General features: G+C 44.7%; 1 protein-coding gene across 1 annotated transcript in view; it reads left to right on the top strand.

Moving 5' to 3' along the window:
* Nucleotides 1-20,717, top strand: part of ANKUB1 (ankyrin repeat and ubiquitin domain containing 1) — a 51,431-nt gene that overhangs the window by 15,591 nt on the left and 15,123 nt on the right. Inside the window, exons 2-3 of the mRNA XM_069768079.1 lie at nt 2,833-2,976; nt 16,676-16,892. Of these exons, the coding sequence (XP_069624180.1) occupies nt 2,833-2,976; nt 16,676-16,892 (361 nt within the window). The remainder of the gene's footprint in view (nt 1-2,832; nt 2,977-16,675; nt 16,893-20,717) is intronic.

Here is a 20,717-nt window from a genome sequence, read left to right on the forward strand (position 1 = left end):
CTCCTCACTATCACTCACTGAACCCTGTAACTCCTCCCAGCCTGGAAAACCCCTTATTCTAACTAAGCTTATTCTAACACTCTTATTGCCTATTTCTATGGTGCCCCACTGTTCAGAAGTACTGCTGTAGCCATCTTTGCTTCTTCTCCTTAGTACACTGTTGTTCTCTCTCCTCTGGGCTCTTTTGGGTCTTTGGATTTCTGGGTCTCTGGGGCAATAACCTGTTAGATAACACAGCTTACAACCAACTGGTATTTCTTATAGCTTAGGATCTTAGCATCTTGTCAGTTTGCAAAGTGAACAGGAACTTCCTGGAAACGCATGCACTGTTAAACAGTAGTAAATAATAGTGGTTGCAATACAGCTCTGGGAAAAATTAAGAGACCATCACATCAAACCCTGTCATGGGCAGCCCAATCTCCAGATCTGAATACCATTGAAAACCAATGGAATGTAATCAGGAGGATGATGGATAGTCACAAGCCATCAAACAAAGAAGAACTGCTTGAGGGTATGTGCACACGTACAGGTTTTTTCGCGTTTTTTTCGCGCTAAAAACGCTATAAAACTCATTATAAACGCATACATTATGCATTCTATCATTTAGAATGCATTCTGCATGTTTTGTGCACATGGATGCGTTTTTTTCTGCGAAAAAAATGCATCGCGGTAAAAAAAATGAGCATGTTCATTATTTTTGCGGATTTTCTGTGTTTTTCCCGCAATTCTATGCATTTGGGAAAAAACGCACAAAAAACGCACAAAAAACGCGTCAAAATCGTGGTAAAAACGCATGCGGATTTCTGGCAGAAATGTCCGGTTTTTGTCAGGAAAATTTCTGCAAGAAATCCTGACGTGTGCACATACCTTAATGTTTGCTCCAGAAGCAATGTGAAAGACTGGTGGAAAGCATGCCAAGACGCATGAAACCCCTTCACCCCCGGAGCTTTTTCCGCTTTTTCATTTTCGTTTTTTGCTCTCCTCCTTCCCAGAGCCATAACTTTTTTGTTTTTCCATCAATATGGCTATGTGAGGGCTTATTTTTTGCGGGACGAGATGTACTTTTGAACGATACCATTGATTTTACCATGCCATGTAACAGAAAACGGGAAAAAAATTCCAAGTGTGATGAAATTGCAAAAAAGTGCAATCTCACACTTGTTTTTTGTTTGGCTTTTTTGCTAGGTTCACTAAATGCTAAAACTAACCATCCATTATGATTCTCCAGGTCATTACGAGTTCATAGACACCAAACATGTCTAGGTTATTTTTTATCTAAGTGGTGAAAAAAAATTCCAAATTTTGCTAAAAAAAAAAAAAAAATGCGCGATTTTCCGATACCCGTAGCCAGAGGCGTAGCTAGAGCTTTTGCCGCCCGGGGCTGCTCCTGAGTTTGGTGCCCCCCCCCACTCAATACACACAAAGTTTACCAAAAATAGTTTTCCTGTTTTGTAGAACTTAAACTGGGCCTAATGGTGTCACCCCCACATGCCAAACCTGTGACTTTTAATTAATTAATATCAGAGAGAACAAATGACCGCCATACACAACAGAATCCACTATACCAAGACCAATAATATCACATACAGGAAGAAACACCACCACACCATGACCAGACCACATAGTGACCGAATAATACTATATACAAGGGACAAATACCACCACACCATGACCAGACCACATAGTGACCGAATAATACTATATACAAGGGACAAATACCGCCTCACCATGACCAGATCACATATTACCACCACTTGGTGACCAAATAGCACATACAAGGGACAAATACCACAACACCATTTCCAGACCACATATTACCACCACATAGTGACTGAATACTACAATACTGATCAGTAATAAAGAAAAAAAAAACACAATACTATCACCATAAGTGCCAGTATTCACAGGAGATCTGTACTTAGTATGCAGTGTCTGTGTAGAGGTAATACAGAGATCACTGGTGGTATTATTATGCACAGTAGCTCTGTATATAATGTATAGGTAATACAGTGATCACTGGTGACATTGTACACAGGACCGCTGTATATAGTATATAGTGTATAGTGTCAGTGTATAGGTAACACTGACTCACCAGTGACGTCTCTAGATGAAGTCCTTCATTCATCTTTCATCCAGCACAGACCGCCATCATTTCTCCCAGCCAGCACTCGTTTCTGCAGGAAATAACACACGCGTACAAAACAGCTGACATGTCGCGGCTTTGAGGTGGGCTCACCGCCGGAGCCCACCTCAAAGCAGGGGATTTGCCAGCTGACGTACTATTCCGTCAGCTGGCAGAAAGGGGTTAAAAATCATGGTTATTCCACAAAACACTGATTTCTGAACTCTTCCTGAGTTAAAACATTAGTATTGTTGTTTGTAAATGATTATGAACTTGTTTTCTTTGCATTATTTTGACCATTTTTCTGTGTCAGAAAAAAAATACAAAACTTATTGCTTGCAAATTCGGAGACATGTTGTCAGAAGTTTATAGAATAAATGAACAATTTACATTTTACTCAAAAATACACCCATAAAGAGAAAAATCAGACAAACTGAACATTTTGCAGCAGTGGTCTCTTAATTTTTGCCAGAGCTGTGTATACAATAATAAGCATTATTCCAACAATAAGACCAATTCAAACTGAAAATGTGCAGCAGAAATCCTGGTGTCAGAATTCTGCCCAAACCTCTGCTGGAAAATTTAACTTCAAAAACATTTGTGAATTTACCCTAAACATTATGACAGGGTGGGATGAGTTTCTGTGATTCTTTATAGGATCAAAGCATCTACAGCAGAAACAATAAATCCAAAATTCATCTATTTTACAGGACTATTTTCACATCCAGGTGTCAGATGACAAAAAAGGGAGAAGGTTTCTGGAGCTTATATATGCCGGAGGGGTGCTAAGAGATGAGTGGGTTCTTACAGATGCTGGAATTACTCTTTGTTCTACCATTAAGTGCATTGTGAAGGTGAGAATGAACCAGTGATAGCAGAGAATACATCTGCTTTCTTATACATAAACATGGTAAACCTTTGTTATTTTCTATTAATGACATTGTAGATCTCCAGCAATGAGTTGTTGCCTCTGCAGCAGGTCCACCTTTTACTACACTTGGGTATAGAAAACGATACTTGATATCCTTCTTTTACATTTTTTTGCTGCCATACTATTTGAGCATAACCCCTTTTTTATTCCAATATAGCTAGTCACCTTATTATGGCAGCTAGTTTAAAAAAGGCTGGTGCCATGTTGTTGGGAAAAAAGGGAATGGCAGATCGATGATAGAAAGTAGCAAAAAGAGGGCATCAGGTATTGTTGCTTCTTTTACTCCATGACATGTTAAATTTCGTCCTGGGACCAGAGGGTCACTCAAAGTTGTAATTACAGAATTGTAACTACGGTATTCCAGCTCTGTGCACCAATATAATGTATCTATTATACCATCAATTTTGGAAGATTGCAAACTTTTTTAGAAGAGGTTAGTTCTGGGTGAGCATTAAAGGGAATCTATCAGCAAGTTTTTGCTGTTCAATCTGAGCGAACCATGATGTAGGGGCTGAGACCTTGATTCCAGCAATGTGTTACTTACTAGGCTGCCTTGTCACTGGAGGACTAGGTGTCTCAAGCCTCATGGTCCAACCACACCGCCTCCATGGCCCGATTCTAACGCATTGGGTATTCTAGAATATGCATGTCCACATAGTATATTGCACAGCCCACGTAGTATATTGCCCAGCCACGTAGTATATTGCCCAGCCACGTAGTATATTGCCCAACCACGTAGTATATTGCCCAGTGACGTAGTATATTGCCCAGTGACATAGTATATTGCCCAATGACATAGTATATTGCCCAGTGACGTAGTATATTGCCCAGTGACGTAGTATACAGCACAGAGCCACGTAGTATATTGCCCAGTAACGTAGTATATTGGCCAGTAACGTAGTATACTGTACAGCACAGAGCCACGTAGTATATTGCACAGCGAAGTAGTATACAGCACAGAGCCACGTAGTATATTGGCCAGTCACATAGTATATTGCCCAGCTACGTAGTATATTGCCCAGCCAGGTTTGTCACAGGTTAAAAAATAAAAAATAAACATATACTCACCTTTCCAAGGGCCCGTTGTAGTCCACGGCAGCTTCCGGTCCCAGGGTTGGTATGAGCGCAGGACCTGTGATGACGTCGCGGTCACATGACCGTGACATCATGGCAGGTCCTTCTCCCATACCATCTTTGCCACCGGAACCTGCAACGGAAGATGGCGGCCGGCGCGAGCGACTACGGAGGGTGAGTATAGCAGTTTTTTTTTATTTTTTATTATTTTTAACATTACATTTTTTACTATTGATGCCGCATAGGCAGCATCAATAGTAAAAAGTTGGGGACACACAGGGTTAATAGCGGTGGCAACAGAGTGCGTTACCCGCGGCATAACGCGGTCTGTTACCGCCGGCATTAACCCTGTGTTAGCGGTGACTGGAGGGGAGTATGTGGGCGACAGGCAGTGACTGCAGGGAGTAAGGAGCGGCCATTTTCTTCCGGACTGTGCACGTCGCTGATTGGTCGCGGCAGCCATGACACGCAGCTGGCGAGACCAATCAGCAAATGAATAACCGTGACAGACAGAAGGACAGACGTAAGTGACCCTTAGACAATTATACAGTAGACTAGATGGTAGCCCGATTCTAACGCATCGGGTATTCTAGAATATGCATGTCCACGTACCATATTTTCCAGCCACTTAGTATATTGCCCAGGTACGTAGTATATTGCCCAGCCACGTAGTATATTGCCCAGCGACGTAGTATATTGCCCAGCGACGTAGTATATTGCCCAGCCACGTACTATATTGCCCAGCCACGTAGTATATTGCCCAGCCACGTAGTATATTGCCCAGCCACGTAGTATATTGGCCAGCCACGTAGTATATTGCCCAGCCATGTAGTATATTGCACAGTGACGTAGTATATTGGCCAGCCTGTTATGTTTGCTAATGACAGGTGTTATGAAGGCAATCCAGAAACACAGTGTGCTTAGCGATCAGAGCGCACACAGTGATCTGACAAATACCCAAAAATACAAGAACGAGCTCTGAGACGTGGAAACTCTGTAGACTGCACACCTGATCCTATCCTAAACACAACTAAAAGCGGCTGTGGATTGCGCCTAACAACTACCTAGGCAACTCGGCACAGCCTAAGAAACTAGCTAGCCTGAAGATAGAAAAATAGGCCTGACTTGCCCCAGAGAAATTCCCCAAAGGAAAAGGCAGCCCCCCACATATAATGACTGTGAGTAAGATGAAAAGACAAAACGTAGGGATGAAATAGATTCAGCAAAGTGGGGCCCGATATTCTAGGACAGAGCGAGGACAGTAAAGCGAACTTTGCAGTCTACAAAAAACCCTAAAGCAAAACCACGCAAAGGGGGCAAAAAAAAACCACCGTGCCGAACTAACGGCACGGCGGTACACCCTTTGCGTCTCAGAGCTTCCAGCAAAACAAAAGACAAGCTGGACAGAAAAAAGCAACAAAAAAGCAAAAAGCACTTAGCTATACAGAGCAGCAGGTCACAGGAACAATCAGGAGAAGCTCAGATCCAACACTGAAACATTGACAAGGAGCAAGGATAGCAGCATCAGGCGGAGTTAAGTAATGAAGCAGTTAACGAGCTCACCAGAACACCTGAGGGAGGAAGCTCAGAAGCTGCAGTACCACTTGTGACCACAGGAGTGAATTCAGCCACAGAATTCACAACAGTACCCCCCCCTTGAGGAGGGGTCACCGAACCCTCACCAGAGCCCCCAGGCTGACCAGGATGAGCCGCATGAAAGGAACGAACAAGATCGGAAGCATGAACATCAGAGGCAAAAACCCAGGAATTATCTTCCTGAGCATAACCCTTCCATTTAACCAGATACTGGAGTTTCCGTCTAGAAACACGAGAATCCAAAATCTTCTCCACAATATACTCCAATTCCCCCTCCACCAAAACCGGGGCAGGAGGCTCAACAGATGGAACCATAGGTGCCACGTATCTCCGCAACAACGACCTATGGAATACATTATGTATGGAAAAGGAGTCTGGGAGGGTCAAACGAAAAGACACAGGATTGAGAACCTCAGAAATCCTATACGGACCAATAAAACGAGGTTTAAATTTAGGAGAGGAAACCTTCATAGGAATATGACGAGAAGATAACCAAACCAGATCCCCAACACGAAGTCGGGGACCCACACGGCGTCTGCGATTAGCGAAAAGTTGAGCTTTCTCCTGGGACAAGATCAAATTGTCCACTACCTGAGTCCAGATCTGCTGCAACCTATCCACCACAGAATCCACACCAGGACAGTCCGAAGACTCAACCTGTCCTGAAGAGAAACGAGGATGGAACCCAGAATTGCAAAAAAATGGAGAAACCAAGGTAGCCGAGCTGGCCCGATTATTAAGGGCGAACTCAGCCAACGGCAAAAAGGACACCCAATCATCCTGGTCTGCAGAAACAAAACATCTCAGATATGTTTCCAAGGTCTGATTGGTTCGTTCGGTCTGGCCATTAGTCTGAGGATGGAAAGCCGAGGAAAAGGATAGGTCAATGCCCATCCTACCACAAAAGGCTCGCCAAAACCTTGAAACAAACTGGGAACCTCTGTCAGAAACAATATTCTTAGGAATGCCATGCAACCGAACCACATGCTGAAAGAACAAAGGTACCAAATCAGAGGAGGAAGGCAATTTAGCCAAGGGCACCAGATGGACCATTTTAGAAAAGTGATCACAGACCACCCAAATGACTGACATCTTTTGAGAAATGGGAAGGTCAGAAATGAAATCCATCGAAATATGTGTCCAAGGCCTCTTTGGGACCGGCAAGGGCAAAAGCAACCCACTGGCACGAGAACAGCAGGGCTTAGCCCTAGCACAAATCCCACAGGACTGCACAAAAGTACGTACATCCCGTGACAGAGATGGCCAGCAGAAGGATCTAGCCACTAACTCTCTGGTACCAAAGATTCCAGGATGACCAGCCAACACCGAACAATGAAGTTCAGAGATAAGTTTATTAGTCCACCTATCAGGGACGAACAGTTTCTCTGCTGGACAACGATCAGGTTTATTCGCCTGAAATTTTTGCAGCACCCGCCGCAAATCAGGGGAGATGGCAGACACAATGACTCCTTCCTTGAGGATACCCGCTGGCTCAGATAAACCCGGAGAGTTGGGCACAAAACTCCTAGACAGAGCATCCGCCTTCACATTTTTAGAGCCCGGAAGGTACGAAATCACAAAGTCGAAGCGGGCAAAAAATAACGACCAACGGGCCTGTCTAGGATTCAAGCGCTTGGCAGACTCGAGATAAGTCAAGTTCTTATGATCAGTCAATACCACCACGCGATGCTTAGCTCCTTCAAGCCAATGACGCCACTCCTCGAATGCCCACTTCATGGCCAGCAACTCTCGATTGCCCACATCATAATTACGCTCAGCGGGCGAAAACTTCCTGGAAAAGAAAGCACATGGTTTCATCACTGAGCAATCAGAACCTCTCTGTAACAAAACCGCCCCTGCTCCAATCTCAGAAGCATCAACCTCGACCTGGAACGGAAGAGAAACATCTGGCTGACACAACACAGGGGCAGAACAAAAACGACGCTTCAACTCCTGAAAAGCTTCCACAGCAGCAGAAGACCAATTAACCAAATCAGCACCCTTCTTGGTCAAATCGGTCAATGGTTTGGCAATGCTAGAAAAATTACAGATGAAGCGACGATAAAAATTAGCAAAGCCCAGGAACTTTTGCAGACTTTTCAGAGATGTCGGCTGAATCCAATCCTGGATGGCTTGGACCTTAACTGGATCCATCTCGATAGTAGAAGGGGTAAAGATGAACCCCAAAAATGAAACTTTCTGCACACCGAAGAGACACTTTGATCCCTTCACAAACAAAGAGTTAGCACGCAGGACCTGAAAAACCATTCTGACCTGCTTCACATGAGACTCCCAATCATCTGAGAAGATCAAAATGTCATCCAAGTAAACAATCAGGAATTTATCCAGATACTCACGGAAGATGTCATGCATAAAAGACTGAAACACAGATGGAGCATTGGCAAGTCCGAACGGCATCACTAGATACTCAAAATGACCCTCGGGCGTATTGAATGCAGTTTTCCATTCATCTCCTTGCCTGATTCTCACCAGATTATACGCACCACGAAGATCTATCTTAGTGAACCAACTAGCCCCCTTAATCCGAGCAAACAAGTCAGATAACAATGGCAAGGGATACTGAAATTTAACAGTGATCTTATTAAGAAGGCGGTAATCAATACACGGTCTCAGCAAACCATCCTTCTTGGCTACAAAGAAGAACCCTGCTCCCAGTGGTGATGACGATGGGCGAATATGTCCCTTCTCCAGGGATTCCTTCACATAACTGCGCATAGCGGCGTGTTCGGGCACGGATAAATTAAATAATCGACCTTTAGGGAATTTACTACCAGGAATCAAATTGATAGCACAATCACAATCCCTATGCAGAGGTAGAGCATCGGACTTGGGCTCTTCAAATACATCCTGATAATCAGACAAGAACTCTGGGACCTCAGAAGGGGTGGATGACGAAATCGACAAAAATGGAACATCACCATGTACCCCCTGACAACCCCAGCTGGATACCGACATGGAATTCCAATCCAATACTGGATTATGGGTTTGTAGCCATGGCAACCCCAACACGACCACATCATGCAGATTATGCAACACCAGAAAGCGAATAACTTCCTGATGTGCAGGAGCCATGCACATGGTCAGCTGGGCCCAGTATTGAGGTTTATTCTTGGCCAAAGGTGTAGCATCAATTCCTCTCAATGGAATAGGACACCGCAAAGACTCCAAGAAAAACCCACAACGTTTAGCATAATCCAAATCCATCAGATTCAGGGCAGCGCCCGAATCCACAAACGCCATGACAGAAAACGACGACAAAGAGCATATCAAGGTAATGGACAGAAGGAATTTGGACTGTACAGTACCAATGACGGCAGACCTAGCGGACCGCTTAGTGCGCTTAGGACAATCAGAAATAGCATGAGTGGAATCACCACAGTAGAAACACAGACCATTCAGACGTCTGTATTCCTGCCGTTCAACTCTAGTCATAGTCCTATCGCACTGCATAGGCTCAGGTTTAACCTCAGGCAGTACCGCCAAATGGTGCACAGATTTACGCTCGCGCAAGCGTCGACCGATCTGAATGGCCAAAGACAAAGACTCATTCAAACCAGCAGGCATAGGAAATCCCACCATGACATCCTTAAGAGCCTCAGAGAGACCCTTTCTGAACAAAGCTGCCAGCGCAGATTCATTCCACTGAGTGAGTACTGACCATTTCCTAAATTTCTGACAATATACTTCTATATCATCCTGACCCTGGCACAAAGCCAGCAAATTTTTCTCAGCCTGATCCACTGAATTAGGCTCATCGTACAGCAATCCGAGCGCCAGGAAAAACGCATCGACACTACTCAATGCAGGGTCTCCTGGCGCAAGAGAAAATGCCCAGTCTTGAGGGTCGCCGCGCAAAAAAGAAATAATAATCAAAACCTGTTGAATAGGATTACCAGAAGAATGAGGTTTCAAGGCCAGAAATAGCTTACAATTATTTTTGAAACTTAGAAACTTAGTTCTATCTCCAAAAAACAAATCAGGAATAGGAATTCTTGGTTCTAACATAGATTTCTGATCAATAGTATCATGAATTTTTTGTACATTTATAACGAGATTATCCATTGAAGAGCACAGACCCTGAATATCCATGTCCACACCTGTGTCCAGAATCACCCAAATGTCTAGGGGAAAAAAAAAAAAAGTGAACACAGAGCAGAAAAAAAAAAAAAATGATGTCAGAACTTTTTCTTTCCCTCTATTGAGAATCATTAGTTAGGCTCCTTGTACTGTTATGTTTGCTAATGACAGGTGGTATGAAGGCAATCCAGAAACACAGTGTGCTTAGCGATCAGAGCGCACACAGTGATCTGACAAATACCCAAAAATACAAGAACGAGCTCTGAGACGTGGAAACTCTGTAGACTGCACACCTGATCCTATCCTAAACACAACTAAAAGCGGCTGTGGATTGCGCCTAACAACTACCTAGGCAACTCGGCACAGCCTAAGAAACTAGCTAGCCTGAAGATAGAAAAATAGGCCTGACTTGCCCCAGAGAAATTCCCCAAAGGAAAAGGCAGCCCCCCACATATAATGACTGTGAGTAAGATGAAAAGACAAAACGTAGGGATGAAATAGATTCAGCAAAGTGGGGCCCGATATTCTAGGACAGAGCGAGGACAGTAAAGCGAACTTTGCAGTCTACAAAAAACCCTAAAGCAAAACCACGCAAAGGGGGCAAAAAAAACCACCGTGCCGAACTAACGGCACGGCGGTACACCCTTTGCGTCTCAGAGCTTCCAGCAAAACAAAAGACAAGCTGGACAGAAAAAAAGCAACAAAAAAGCAAAAAGCACTTAGCTATACAGAGCAGCAGGTCACAGGAACAATCAGGAGAAGCTCAGATCCAACACTGAAACATTGACAAGGAGCAAGGATAGCAGCATCAGGCGGAGTTAAGTAATGAAGCAGTTAACGAGCTCACCAGAACACCTGAGGGAGGAAGCTCAGAAGCTGCAGTACCACTTGTGACCACAGGAGTGAATTCAGCCACAGAATTCACAACACCAGTCATGTAGTATATTGCCCAGCCACGTAGTATACAGCACAGAGCCATGTAGTATATTGCACAGCGACGTAGTATATTGGCCAGCCACGTAGTATATTGCCCAGCCACGTAGTATACAGCACAGAGCCACATAGTATATTGTCCAGCAACGTAGTATACAGCACAGAGCCACGTAGTATATTGCACAGCGATGTAGTATATTGCCCAGCCACGTAGTATATTGCCCAGTCACGTAGTATACAGCACAGAGCCACGTAGTATATTGCACAGCGACATAGTATATTGCCCAGTGACGTAGTATACAGCACAGAGCCACATAGTATATTGCCCAGTGACGTAGTATATTACCGAGCCACGTATCACAGGTTAAAAAAATGAAAAATAAACATACTCCACTAACGATCCAAGGGCCCCTTCTAGTTTAACATACTCACCATTCTAGTCGCTGCTCCTCAGCGTCCCGTCTCTCCGCCTCTTGGGATCCAACGGCGCTGTGCAGATGGGCGCGCGGCTGCCGCCATCTTGCGTTCCCAGGATGCTTTGCGAAATTACCCATATGACTTAGCGGTCTCGCGAGACCGCTAGGTCTTCTGGGTAATTTCGCAAAGCATTGCTGGGAAAGGAAGATGGCGGCAGGCGCGAGCGCCTCAGCGGACAACGGAGGGCGAGTATAGCAGGTTTGTTTTTTTTTACTATTTTTAACATTACTTTTTTTTACTATTGATGCCACATAGGCAGCATCAATAGTAAAAGGTTGGGGACACACAGGGTTAATAGCGGCGGTAACGGAATGCGTTACCCGCGGCATAACGCGGTCCGTTACCGCTGGCATTAACCCTGTGTTAGCAGTGACCAGAGGGAAGTATGGAGCGGGCGCCGGGGACACTGACTGCGGGGAGTAAGCAGCGGAGCGCCGGGGACACTGACTGCGGGGAGTGGAGCGCCGGGGACACTGACTGCGGGGAGCGGAGCGCCGGGGACACTGACTGCGGGGAGCGGAGCGACGGGGACACTGACTGCGGGGAGCGGAGCGCCGGGTACACTGACTGCAGGGAGCGGAGCGCCGGGGACACTGCGGGGAGCGGAGCGCCGGGGACACTGACTGCGGGGAGTATGGAGCGGGCGCCGGCCACTGACTGCGGGGAGTATGGAGCGGCCATTTTCTTCCGGACTGTGCCTGTCGCTGATTGGTTGTGGCTGTTTTGTGGCGATCATTCAGCGACTTGGATTTCCATGATAGACAGAGGCCACGACCAATGAATATCCGAGACAGAAGGACAGACGGAAGTACCCCTTAGAAAATATATAGTAGATAGAATGTACATAGAAACCTGTGGTGTAGGGGGATTTATACACAACTTTATACACAACACAACTATAGTAACTATGTTACTATATACAATTATTAGGTTCTGTAGAAGGACGTAGATCTGGGTATTTATTTATTATGATGGAATATAGGCTGAACTGGATGGACAAATGTCTTTTTTCGGCCTTACTAACTATGTTACTATGTTACTATGTAGCGTTCTAAGCCCTGCTAGATCTGCACCAGAGAAAACTGTGATTCTATCACAACTGCTGCACCCAGTAAACTAAGTGATGCATCACTGGGATCAGGGTCTCTGTCCCTACATCATGGTGCTGTCTTATTACATAGTAAAACCTGCAGATGGATTTCCTTTAAATGGTCAGTACCATTTCTATAATATATATACAGTATGTTAAATTAGTCATCAGCTCATCTGATTGCTAATCCAATGACTTAAAAAATGCTACATTTTGCAACTTCTATTACACAAATGTGCCACTTATTAAATTGCATATAGGCCTAACAGAGAGGCAGGTTTTCCGTTCAGGGCAGTTGGGCAATTGGACAATAGCAAGACCAATGCATGGTGAGATGTGAGGGAAAGGAAGTTCCTGCTCCTACAGTGTTAGCAGAATGCTGATGATCATTAAGCACTGACTAAAAGAAGAGTGGATGGCAGATTACAGAACATGAGAATTGGACAGTTCATGGACAGATCAGACAGACATCTGCAATAAGTTTTGTCTTCTTGTTGGGGACGAGAGCAGCGAGACCAGGCTTTTACTCTGTTTTTGTGTGAAATGGTAAGTACAATTTAAAGGATGCCATTTTACCTGTAACTGTAAAAGGAGAAGTAGCTAGTACCACATATATTTTAGAAGTGACCAAGAGAGAACTTCAGCCTTTTGAGAACATCTAATTTTCATTTGATTTTCCCTTAAACATGAATCACTGATATTGTCCTCCATAAGTAATATCTAACATTAAAAGGAACCTGTCACGTGAAATACACTGTTATCCTGCAGGTACCTGAGCAATCCCTGCTGTGATAGCTCCTCGATGGTCCTCTTCTGGCTCCAGCTCCAAAACATGCTGCTCTTCTTCACTCTACCTGTTGGCGTATTAATTGGCTCATGCTCTGAAGTCATAACATCAGATTTTGTGTTGCCCCACATGGTCTCGTGAGTGGTCCGCATCATGACTTCAGAAGCTACCTCAAGACTTAGCCAGTGAAGAGTAAGGCTTCATTCAGATGTCTGTGTTTCGATATGAATGATATCCGTAGTTCACATGGTCCATGGAAAATATCGGAGCCATGAAAATATCGGAGCCATGAAAATATTGGAGCCATGGGTTGTGCATCACTGGATCAGGATGACACTCTATAGATGCAGGGGGTCACTTCTGGTAAATTATATACAAACGAAGACCCATGATAAGACATATGGGAGAATTTGTTTAGTAAGAACCTGCCTGGTTACATGCTGTCACACATAGGCATTTATGTCTCATACATTAAGCATGTCATGTAGAAGTCAAATATACAGACATATTTGCAAACATTGCCCTACTGATTTATTTTTTCAAACAGTTGAGACACAAATGAATTAAGACTCTTCGCAGCTCAGGTTTTACCAGCTCAGTTATAAATCATGACATTGTTTTGGTAAATGACAAAACTTCTATAGTAAGTATTACTAATAACTTACTACTTACACCTATCACCAAACAAAGTGTAGTATATGTTAGAAAAACTGTTCACATAAAATGAAAAATTAAAGGCGTTGTCTATTACCTGGACAATCCCTAATTCAATGAAGTAGTCCCTCTTGTAGAATATTAAAACCAACAGATATTCACCTCTTTCACCTTTTCCTCTCCAGTGATGACTCCCGGGGCTGAAAGCTATCATGAATTCAAAAGTACTTTAGCAAAGTATTATATTTAGAGTATGCATATTTATTTAATCACATTATTTTACTTCTTTATATTTCTTTTTCAACCAAAAAAGATTTCAGTTTTTTTAAATTAATTTTTACAGATCGTGGGTGAAATTAAACGTGGAAAAAGTTCTGAAATTATTCTTCTCAGTATGATTTTTTTATATGGCAAAACCTGGCATTTTAACAGAGGCGTGTAGACTTTATATTCACTGTACATATTTTTCTCAAATAATGAGTATATCATCGATGTATCTGCCGTGCCACTTTATAGATGCATGTAAGAGATTATCAATGTATATGGTTGTACCTGAAATAGGAAATTATGATCATAAGAGCGATTACAATCTATGAACGACACTGTTTCTGATATATAATGACTTCACCATCCATTCACCAGCCGAGGACCAAAAGAGAATGTTTTTAGCCTCAGTCTAGTCTGCATTTGATAATATACCATTTATTTAATGGTATAGGAAAGTGCATTATAATAAGACAAGAGTAGGGTAGTCTTCGGCACAACCATCCAGTAATAAAACCAATTACCGTATTTTCCGGCGTATAAGATGACTTTTTAACCCCTGAAAATCTTCTTAAAAGTTGGGGGTCGTCTTATACGCCGGGTGTCGTCTTGTACGCCGGGTGCAGACCAATGTGTATATGGTGGGTGGGATGGAGTGGTCCCGATGATGAAGAGGGGGCGTCTCTCAGGAAAGTGTGAGTGGAGTATCCCCCTATTACCTCATTGTAGCTGCAGCGTGGAGTCTCTGTGCTGGGGAGCGGCAGCGGCTGCTCCTCTTTGTGCCACGTGGGTGCTGTGCTGTGGGGCGGTGGCTCCTCTTCGTGCAGCGTCAGGGCTCTGTGCTGTGGGGTGGCGTATCTTCGTGCAGAGTCAGGGCTCCTCCGCCATTTCCAAATTCCTCAAAGCCCGGAGGCACCGGCAGCTCCATTGCTGCAATGCGGTGGCCTCTGGGAAAATGGCCGCTAGGGGTGGCACATGCTCAGATTCAGATCTTGTCTCCCGTGATCTCGGGACGAGATCTGAATCTGAGCATGTGCCGCCCCTAGCGGCCATTTTCCCGGAGGCCACCACATCGCAGCAATGGAGCTGCCGGTGCCTCCGGGCTTTGAGGAATTGGGAAATGCTGAAGGAGCCCCGACTCTGTACGAAGATACGCCTCCCCACAGCACAGAGCTCTGAGGCTGCACGAAGAGGAGCCACCGCCCCACAGCACCCACGCGGCACAAAGTGGAGCAGCCGCCGCCGCTCCCCAGCACAGAGATCCCACGCTGCAGCTACAATGAAGTAATAGGGGGATACTCCACTCACACTTTCCTGTCAGACGCCCCCTCTTCGTCATCGGGACCACTCCCCCCCAAAAGGCACATTAGTCACTGGCCCTATTAGTGTTATGATCTGGTGGTTTAGGAGCAACATGGAACGAGCTCTGAAGGAAGTGGTATCTGTACTGACCGCAGTCCCTAAGCTCAACACAACACTAGAAGTAGCTGTGGGATGCTCCTAACTCTCCCTAGGCATCTCGTCACAGCCTAAGAGCTAACTACCCCTAAAGATACAAGCAGGAAAACTATCTTGCCTCAGAGAAAATCCCCAAAGGATAGATTAGCCCCCCACAAATAATGACTGTGAGTGGAGAGGGAAAAGACATACACAGAATGAAACCAGGATGAGCACAGGAGGCCAGTCAAGCTACATAGATAGGACAGGATGGAATACTGTGCGGTCAGTATAAAACACTACAAAAATCCACGCAGAGATTACAAAAATCTCCACACCTGACTAAAGGTGTGAAGGGTAAATCTGCTTCCCAGAGCTTCCAGCAACACAGAGATAATTCATACTGATAAGCTGGACAAACATAGATAGCACAGAATGGATAAGTCCACAATCTGTGGACAGAAAAGAGCAAGCAAGAACTTAGCTTTGCTGAACTGGTCAGGATAACAGGGAAATCCAAAGAGATGTGAATCCAACCAGGAACCATTTACAAGTGGCACTGGCTGAAGGAAAGAGCCAGGCATAAATAGCCGAGCAGAAAAGACAATCAGTAGAAGCAGCTGCTGACAGCTAAATCCAAGGAGCAGCCATACCACTTGAAACCACAAGAGGGAGCCCAAGAGCAGAACTCACAAGTGCCACTTACAACCACTGGAAGGAGCCCAAGAGCGGAATTCACAACAATAAGACGACACATGGCATATAGGAAGACCCCCGACTTTTAAGAAGATTTTATATTTTAACTGGAAAAGTAGGGGGGTCGTCTTATACGCCCAGTCGTCTTATACACCCAGTCGTCTTATACACCGGAAAATATGGTACTTTATTGAAAATATTTAAAAACAGAGTGGATCCATCGATAAAATTTAAACTGACGCGTTTCTGATAATAGATGCCCTACTACGACTAAGGGCATTTTATGCGAGAAACGCATCTGTTTCAATTTTATAGATGGGTCCACTTTTTTTATTTTGTCTTGTTCCAATGCACAGAATGGAAATAAACATGTGTATAATACAACATGTAATTGCAATAATTTTCTGGGAGAAATACTTCCATTTTCTTGAGCAATTTCAAAGGTGGCAACACTTTTGGCCATGAATGTATATGTCTGCAATAACAATATTTCTATAATATTTGCTACCATTTTAGGAGGAAGAAAAGCCAGCTCTATATGTATACAATATGGTTACTAAAGAGAAAGTTCCTGTAATGGGGAACAGTCATCTTGTTGCTGAAAATGTCTCAAAACTCAAGTCTCTGTTGTCTGTGAAATGTGGATTTCCTGTCAGTGTTTTCTGCCTCCGTACATTAGAAGGAAAAGAAATGTATGACTGTAACACACTAAGTAACTACAATCTGGATCTAGGTATGTAACCTACTACCTCAAGCATGTGGTTCCAACCGTGCTTATGCAAAACAGCACATAAATTTATTTCCACATTTTGCTTTGACCTATACAAAATTCAGTAAAACATAAGAATAGCATTGTAGTTTCTTTGCTCATGTGAAGGATGGCACTGGAGACATCACATAGAATCCCTTCATTGCCACTACATGTGACGAAACCGCACCTTGCAACTCCTCCTGATGTCACTATTACGTCAGCGAGATCACGTGTTATGGCCTCCTTATGTTGTCTCCTAACTTTCGCCATGCAAGGTAGCTTGGCGCAGTTTTACACACACACCCACTGTCCATACGGGTCCAGGGAGGCACGGATAGTGAGAGGATGTGGCTCATGCAGTCACTGACATGGCACCACACTCAATTAAAGCCCTGACAGGCTGAGAAGCCCCTTTCAATACCACTAGTGAAATAGAACCTTATCAGCCCAGTAGGACTGCCATCAGTTCCACGTTAGATATCATCCTGGTCTATTAGTGGGATTATATCGGGCCAGAAACCAACCCTGGTAGCATGGGAAGTTAAACCAAGAAACGGATACATGGATCAAGATAAAAGAGGAGCCAAAGGTTAAAATATATATTTATAAGGGCACACTATGTAATGCACTATATACACAATGGTTATACATATACAGTGGTCAGATATGCAAATGTAGTGGCAGCAGGGGCGGACACACAGCTTGGGGACCCGTGTACGAAATGTGTCTGGGCCTCCTGTTATGAACAGGTAATTCAGAACCACAATGGACATAGAAGTACAGAGCACACAAAGTGACCTGACAATTACCAAAAACAAAGGACGAGCTCTGAGACGTGGGAACTCTGCTGACCGCAATCCCTAATCCTAACACACCCCACTAGAGGTAGCCGTGGATTGCGCCTAACGCTCCCTATGCAACTCGGCACAGCCTGAGAAACTAACTAGCCCTGAAGATAGAAAAATAAGCCTACCTTGCCTCAGAGAAATTCCCCAAAGGAAAAGGCGGCCCCCCACATATAATGACTGTGAGTAAGATGAAAATACAAACACAGAGATGAAATAGATTTAGCAAAGTGAGGCCCGACTTACTGAACAGACCGAGGATAGGAAAGATAGCTTTGCGGTCAACACAAAAACCTACAAACAACCACGCAGAGGGGCAAAAAGACCCTCCGCACCGACTAACGGTACGGAGGTGCTCCCTCTGCGTTTCAGAGCTTCCAGCAAGCAAGAAAAACCAATATAGCAAGCTGGACAGAAAAAATAGCAAACAAAAAATAACACAAGCAAAACTTAGCTTATGCAGGATAGACAGGCCACAGGAACGATCCAGGAGGAAGCAAGACCAATACTAGAACATTGACTGGAGGCCAGGATCAAAGCACCAGGTGGAGTTAAATAGAGCAGCACCTAACGACTTAACCTCATCACCTGAGGAAGGAAACTCAGAAGCCGCAGTACCACTCTCGACCACAGGAGGGAGCTTGGCCACAGAATTCACAACAGTACCCCCCCTTGAGGAGGGGTCACCGAACCCTCACCAGAGCCCCCAGGCCGACCAGGATGAGCCACATGAAAGGCACGGACCAGATCGGCAGCATGGACATCAGAGGCAAAGACCCAGGAATTATCCTCCTGACCATAACCCTTCCACTTAACCAGATACTGGAGTTTCCTTCTCGAAACACGAGAATCCAAAATCTTCTCCACTATATACTCCAATTCCCCTTCAACCAAAACCGGAGCAGGAGGATCAATAGATGGAACCACAGGTGCCACGTATCTCCGCAACAATGACCTATGGAACACGTTATGGATGGAAAAAGAAGCTGGAAGAGTCAAACGAAAAGACACAGGATTAAGAACCTCAGAAATCCTATATGGACCAATGAAACGAGGCTTAAATTTAGGAGAGGAAACCTTCATAGGAATATAACGAGATGACAACCAAACCAAATCCCCAACACGAAGTCGGGGACCCACACAGCGCCTGCGGTTAGCAAAACGTTGAGCCTTCTCCTGGGACAAAGTCAGATTGTCCACTACATGAATCCAAATCTGCTGCAACCTATCCACCACAGTATCCACACCAGGACAGTCCGAAGATTCAACCTGCCCTGAAGAGAAACGAGGGTGGAACCCAGAATTGCAGAAAAACCGCGAAACCAAAGTAGCCGAGCTGGCCCGATTATTAAGGGTGAACTCAGCCAAAGGCAAAAAGGACACCCAATCATCCTGATCAGCAGAAACAAAAGATCTCAGATATGTTTCCAAGGTCTGATTGGTTCGTTCAGTCTGGCCATTTGTCTGAGGATGGAAAGCCGAAGAAAAAGACAAATCAATGCCCATCTTAGCACAAAAGGCTCGCCAAAACCTCGAAACAAACTGGGAACCTCTGTCAGAAACGATGTTCTCTGGAATGCCATGTAAACGAACCACATGCTGGAAAAACAACGGCACCAAATCAGAGGAGGAAGGCAATTTAGACAAGGGCACCAAATGGACCATCTTAGAGAAGCGATCACAAACCACCCAAATGACTGACATTCTTTGAGAGACGGGGAGATCCGAAATAAAATCCATAGAGATATGTGTCCAAGGCCTCTTCGGGACCGGCAAGGGCAAAAGCAACCCACTGGCACGAGAACAGCAGGGCTTAGCCCGAGCACAAATCCCACAGGACTGCACAAAAGAACGCACATCCCGCGACAGAGATGGCCACCAAAAGGATCTAGCCACCAAATCTCTGGTACCAAAGATTCCAGGATGACCCGCCAACACCGAACAATGAACCTCAGAGATAACTTTATTCGTCCACCTATCAGGGACAAACAGTTTCTCCGCTGGGCAACGGTCAGGTTTATTAGCCTGAAATTTTTGCAGCACCCGCCGCAAATCAGGGGAGATGGCAGACAAAATTACCCCCTCTTTGAGAATACCCGCCGGCTCAGGCAAACCCGGAGAATCGGGCACAAAACTCCTAGACAGGGCATCCGCCTTCACATTTTTAGAGCCCGGAAGGTACGAAACCACAAAGTCAAAACGGGAGAAAAACAGCGACCAACGAGCCTGTCTAGGATTCAACCGTTTGGCAGACTCGAGATAAGTCAAGTTCTTGTGATCAGTCAAGACCACCACGCGATGCTTAGCTCCTTCAAGCCAATGACGCCACTCCTCGAATGCCCACTTCATGGCTAGCAACTCTCGATTGCCAACATCATAATTTCGCTCAGCAGGCGAAAATTTCCTGGAAAAGAAGGCGCATGGTTTCATCACCGAGCAATCAGAACTTCTCTGTGACAAAACAGCCCCTGCTCCAATTTCGGAAGCATCAACTTCGACCTGGAACGGAAGCGAAACATCTGGTTGGCACAACACAGGGGCAGAAGAAAAACGACGCTTCAACTCCTGAAAAGCTTCCACAGCAGCAGAAGACCAATTGACCACATCAGCACCCTTCTTGGTTAAATCAGTCAACGGTTTAGCAATGCTAGAAAAATTAGCGATGAAGCGACGATAAAAATTAGCAAAGCCCAGGAACTTCTGCAGACTCTTCAGAGATGTTGGCTGAGTCCAATCATAAATGGCCTGAACTTTAACAGGGTCCATCTCGATAGTAGAAGGAGAAAAAATGAACCCCAAAAATGAAATCTTCTGAACACCAAAGAGACACTTTGACCCCTTCACAAACAAAGAATTAGCACGCAGGACCTGGAACACCATTCTGACCTGCTTCACATGAGACTCCCAATCATCCGAGAAGACCAAAATATCATCAAAGTATACAATCAGTAATTTATCCAGG

Source organism: Ranitomeya imitator, chromosome 5 (genome assembly GCF_032444005.1).
Source record: "Ranitomeya imitator isolate aRanImi1 chromosome 5, aRanImi1.pri, whole genome shotgun sequence".
Lineage (NCBI taxonomy): Eukaryota > Metazoa > Chordata > Amphibia > Anura > Dendrobatidae > Ranitomeya > Ranitomeya imitator.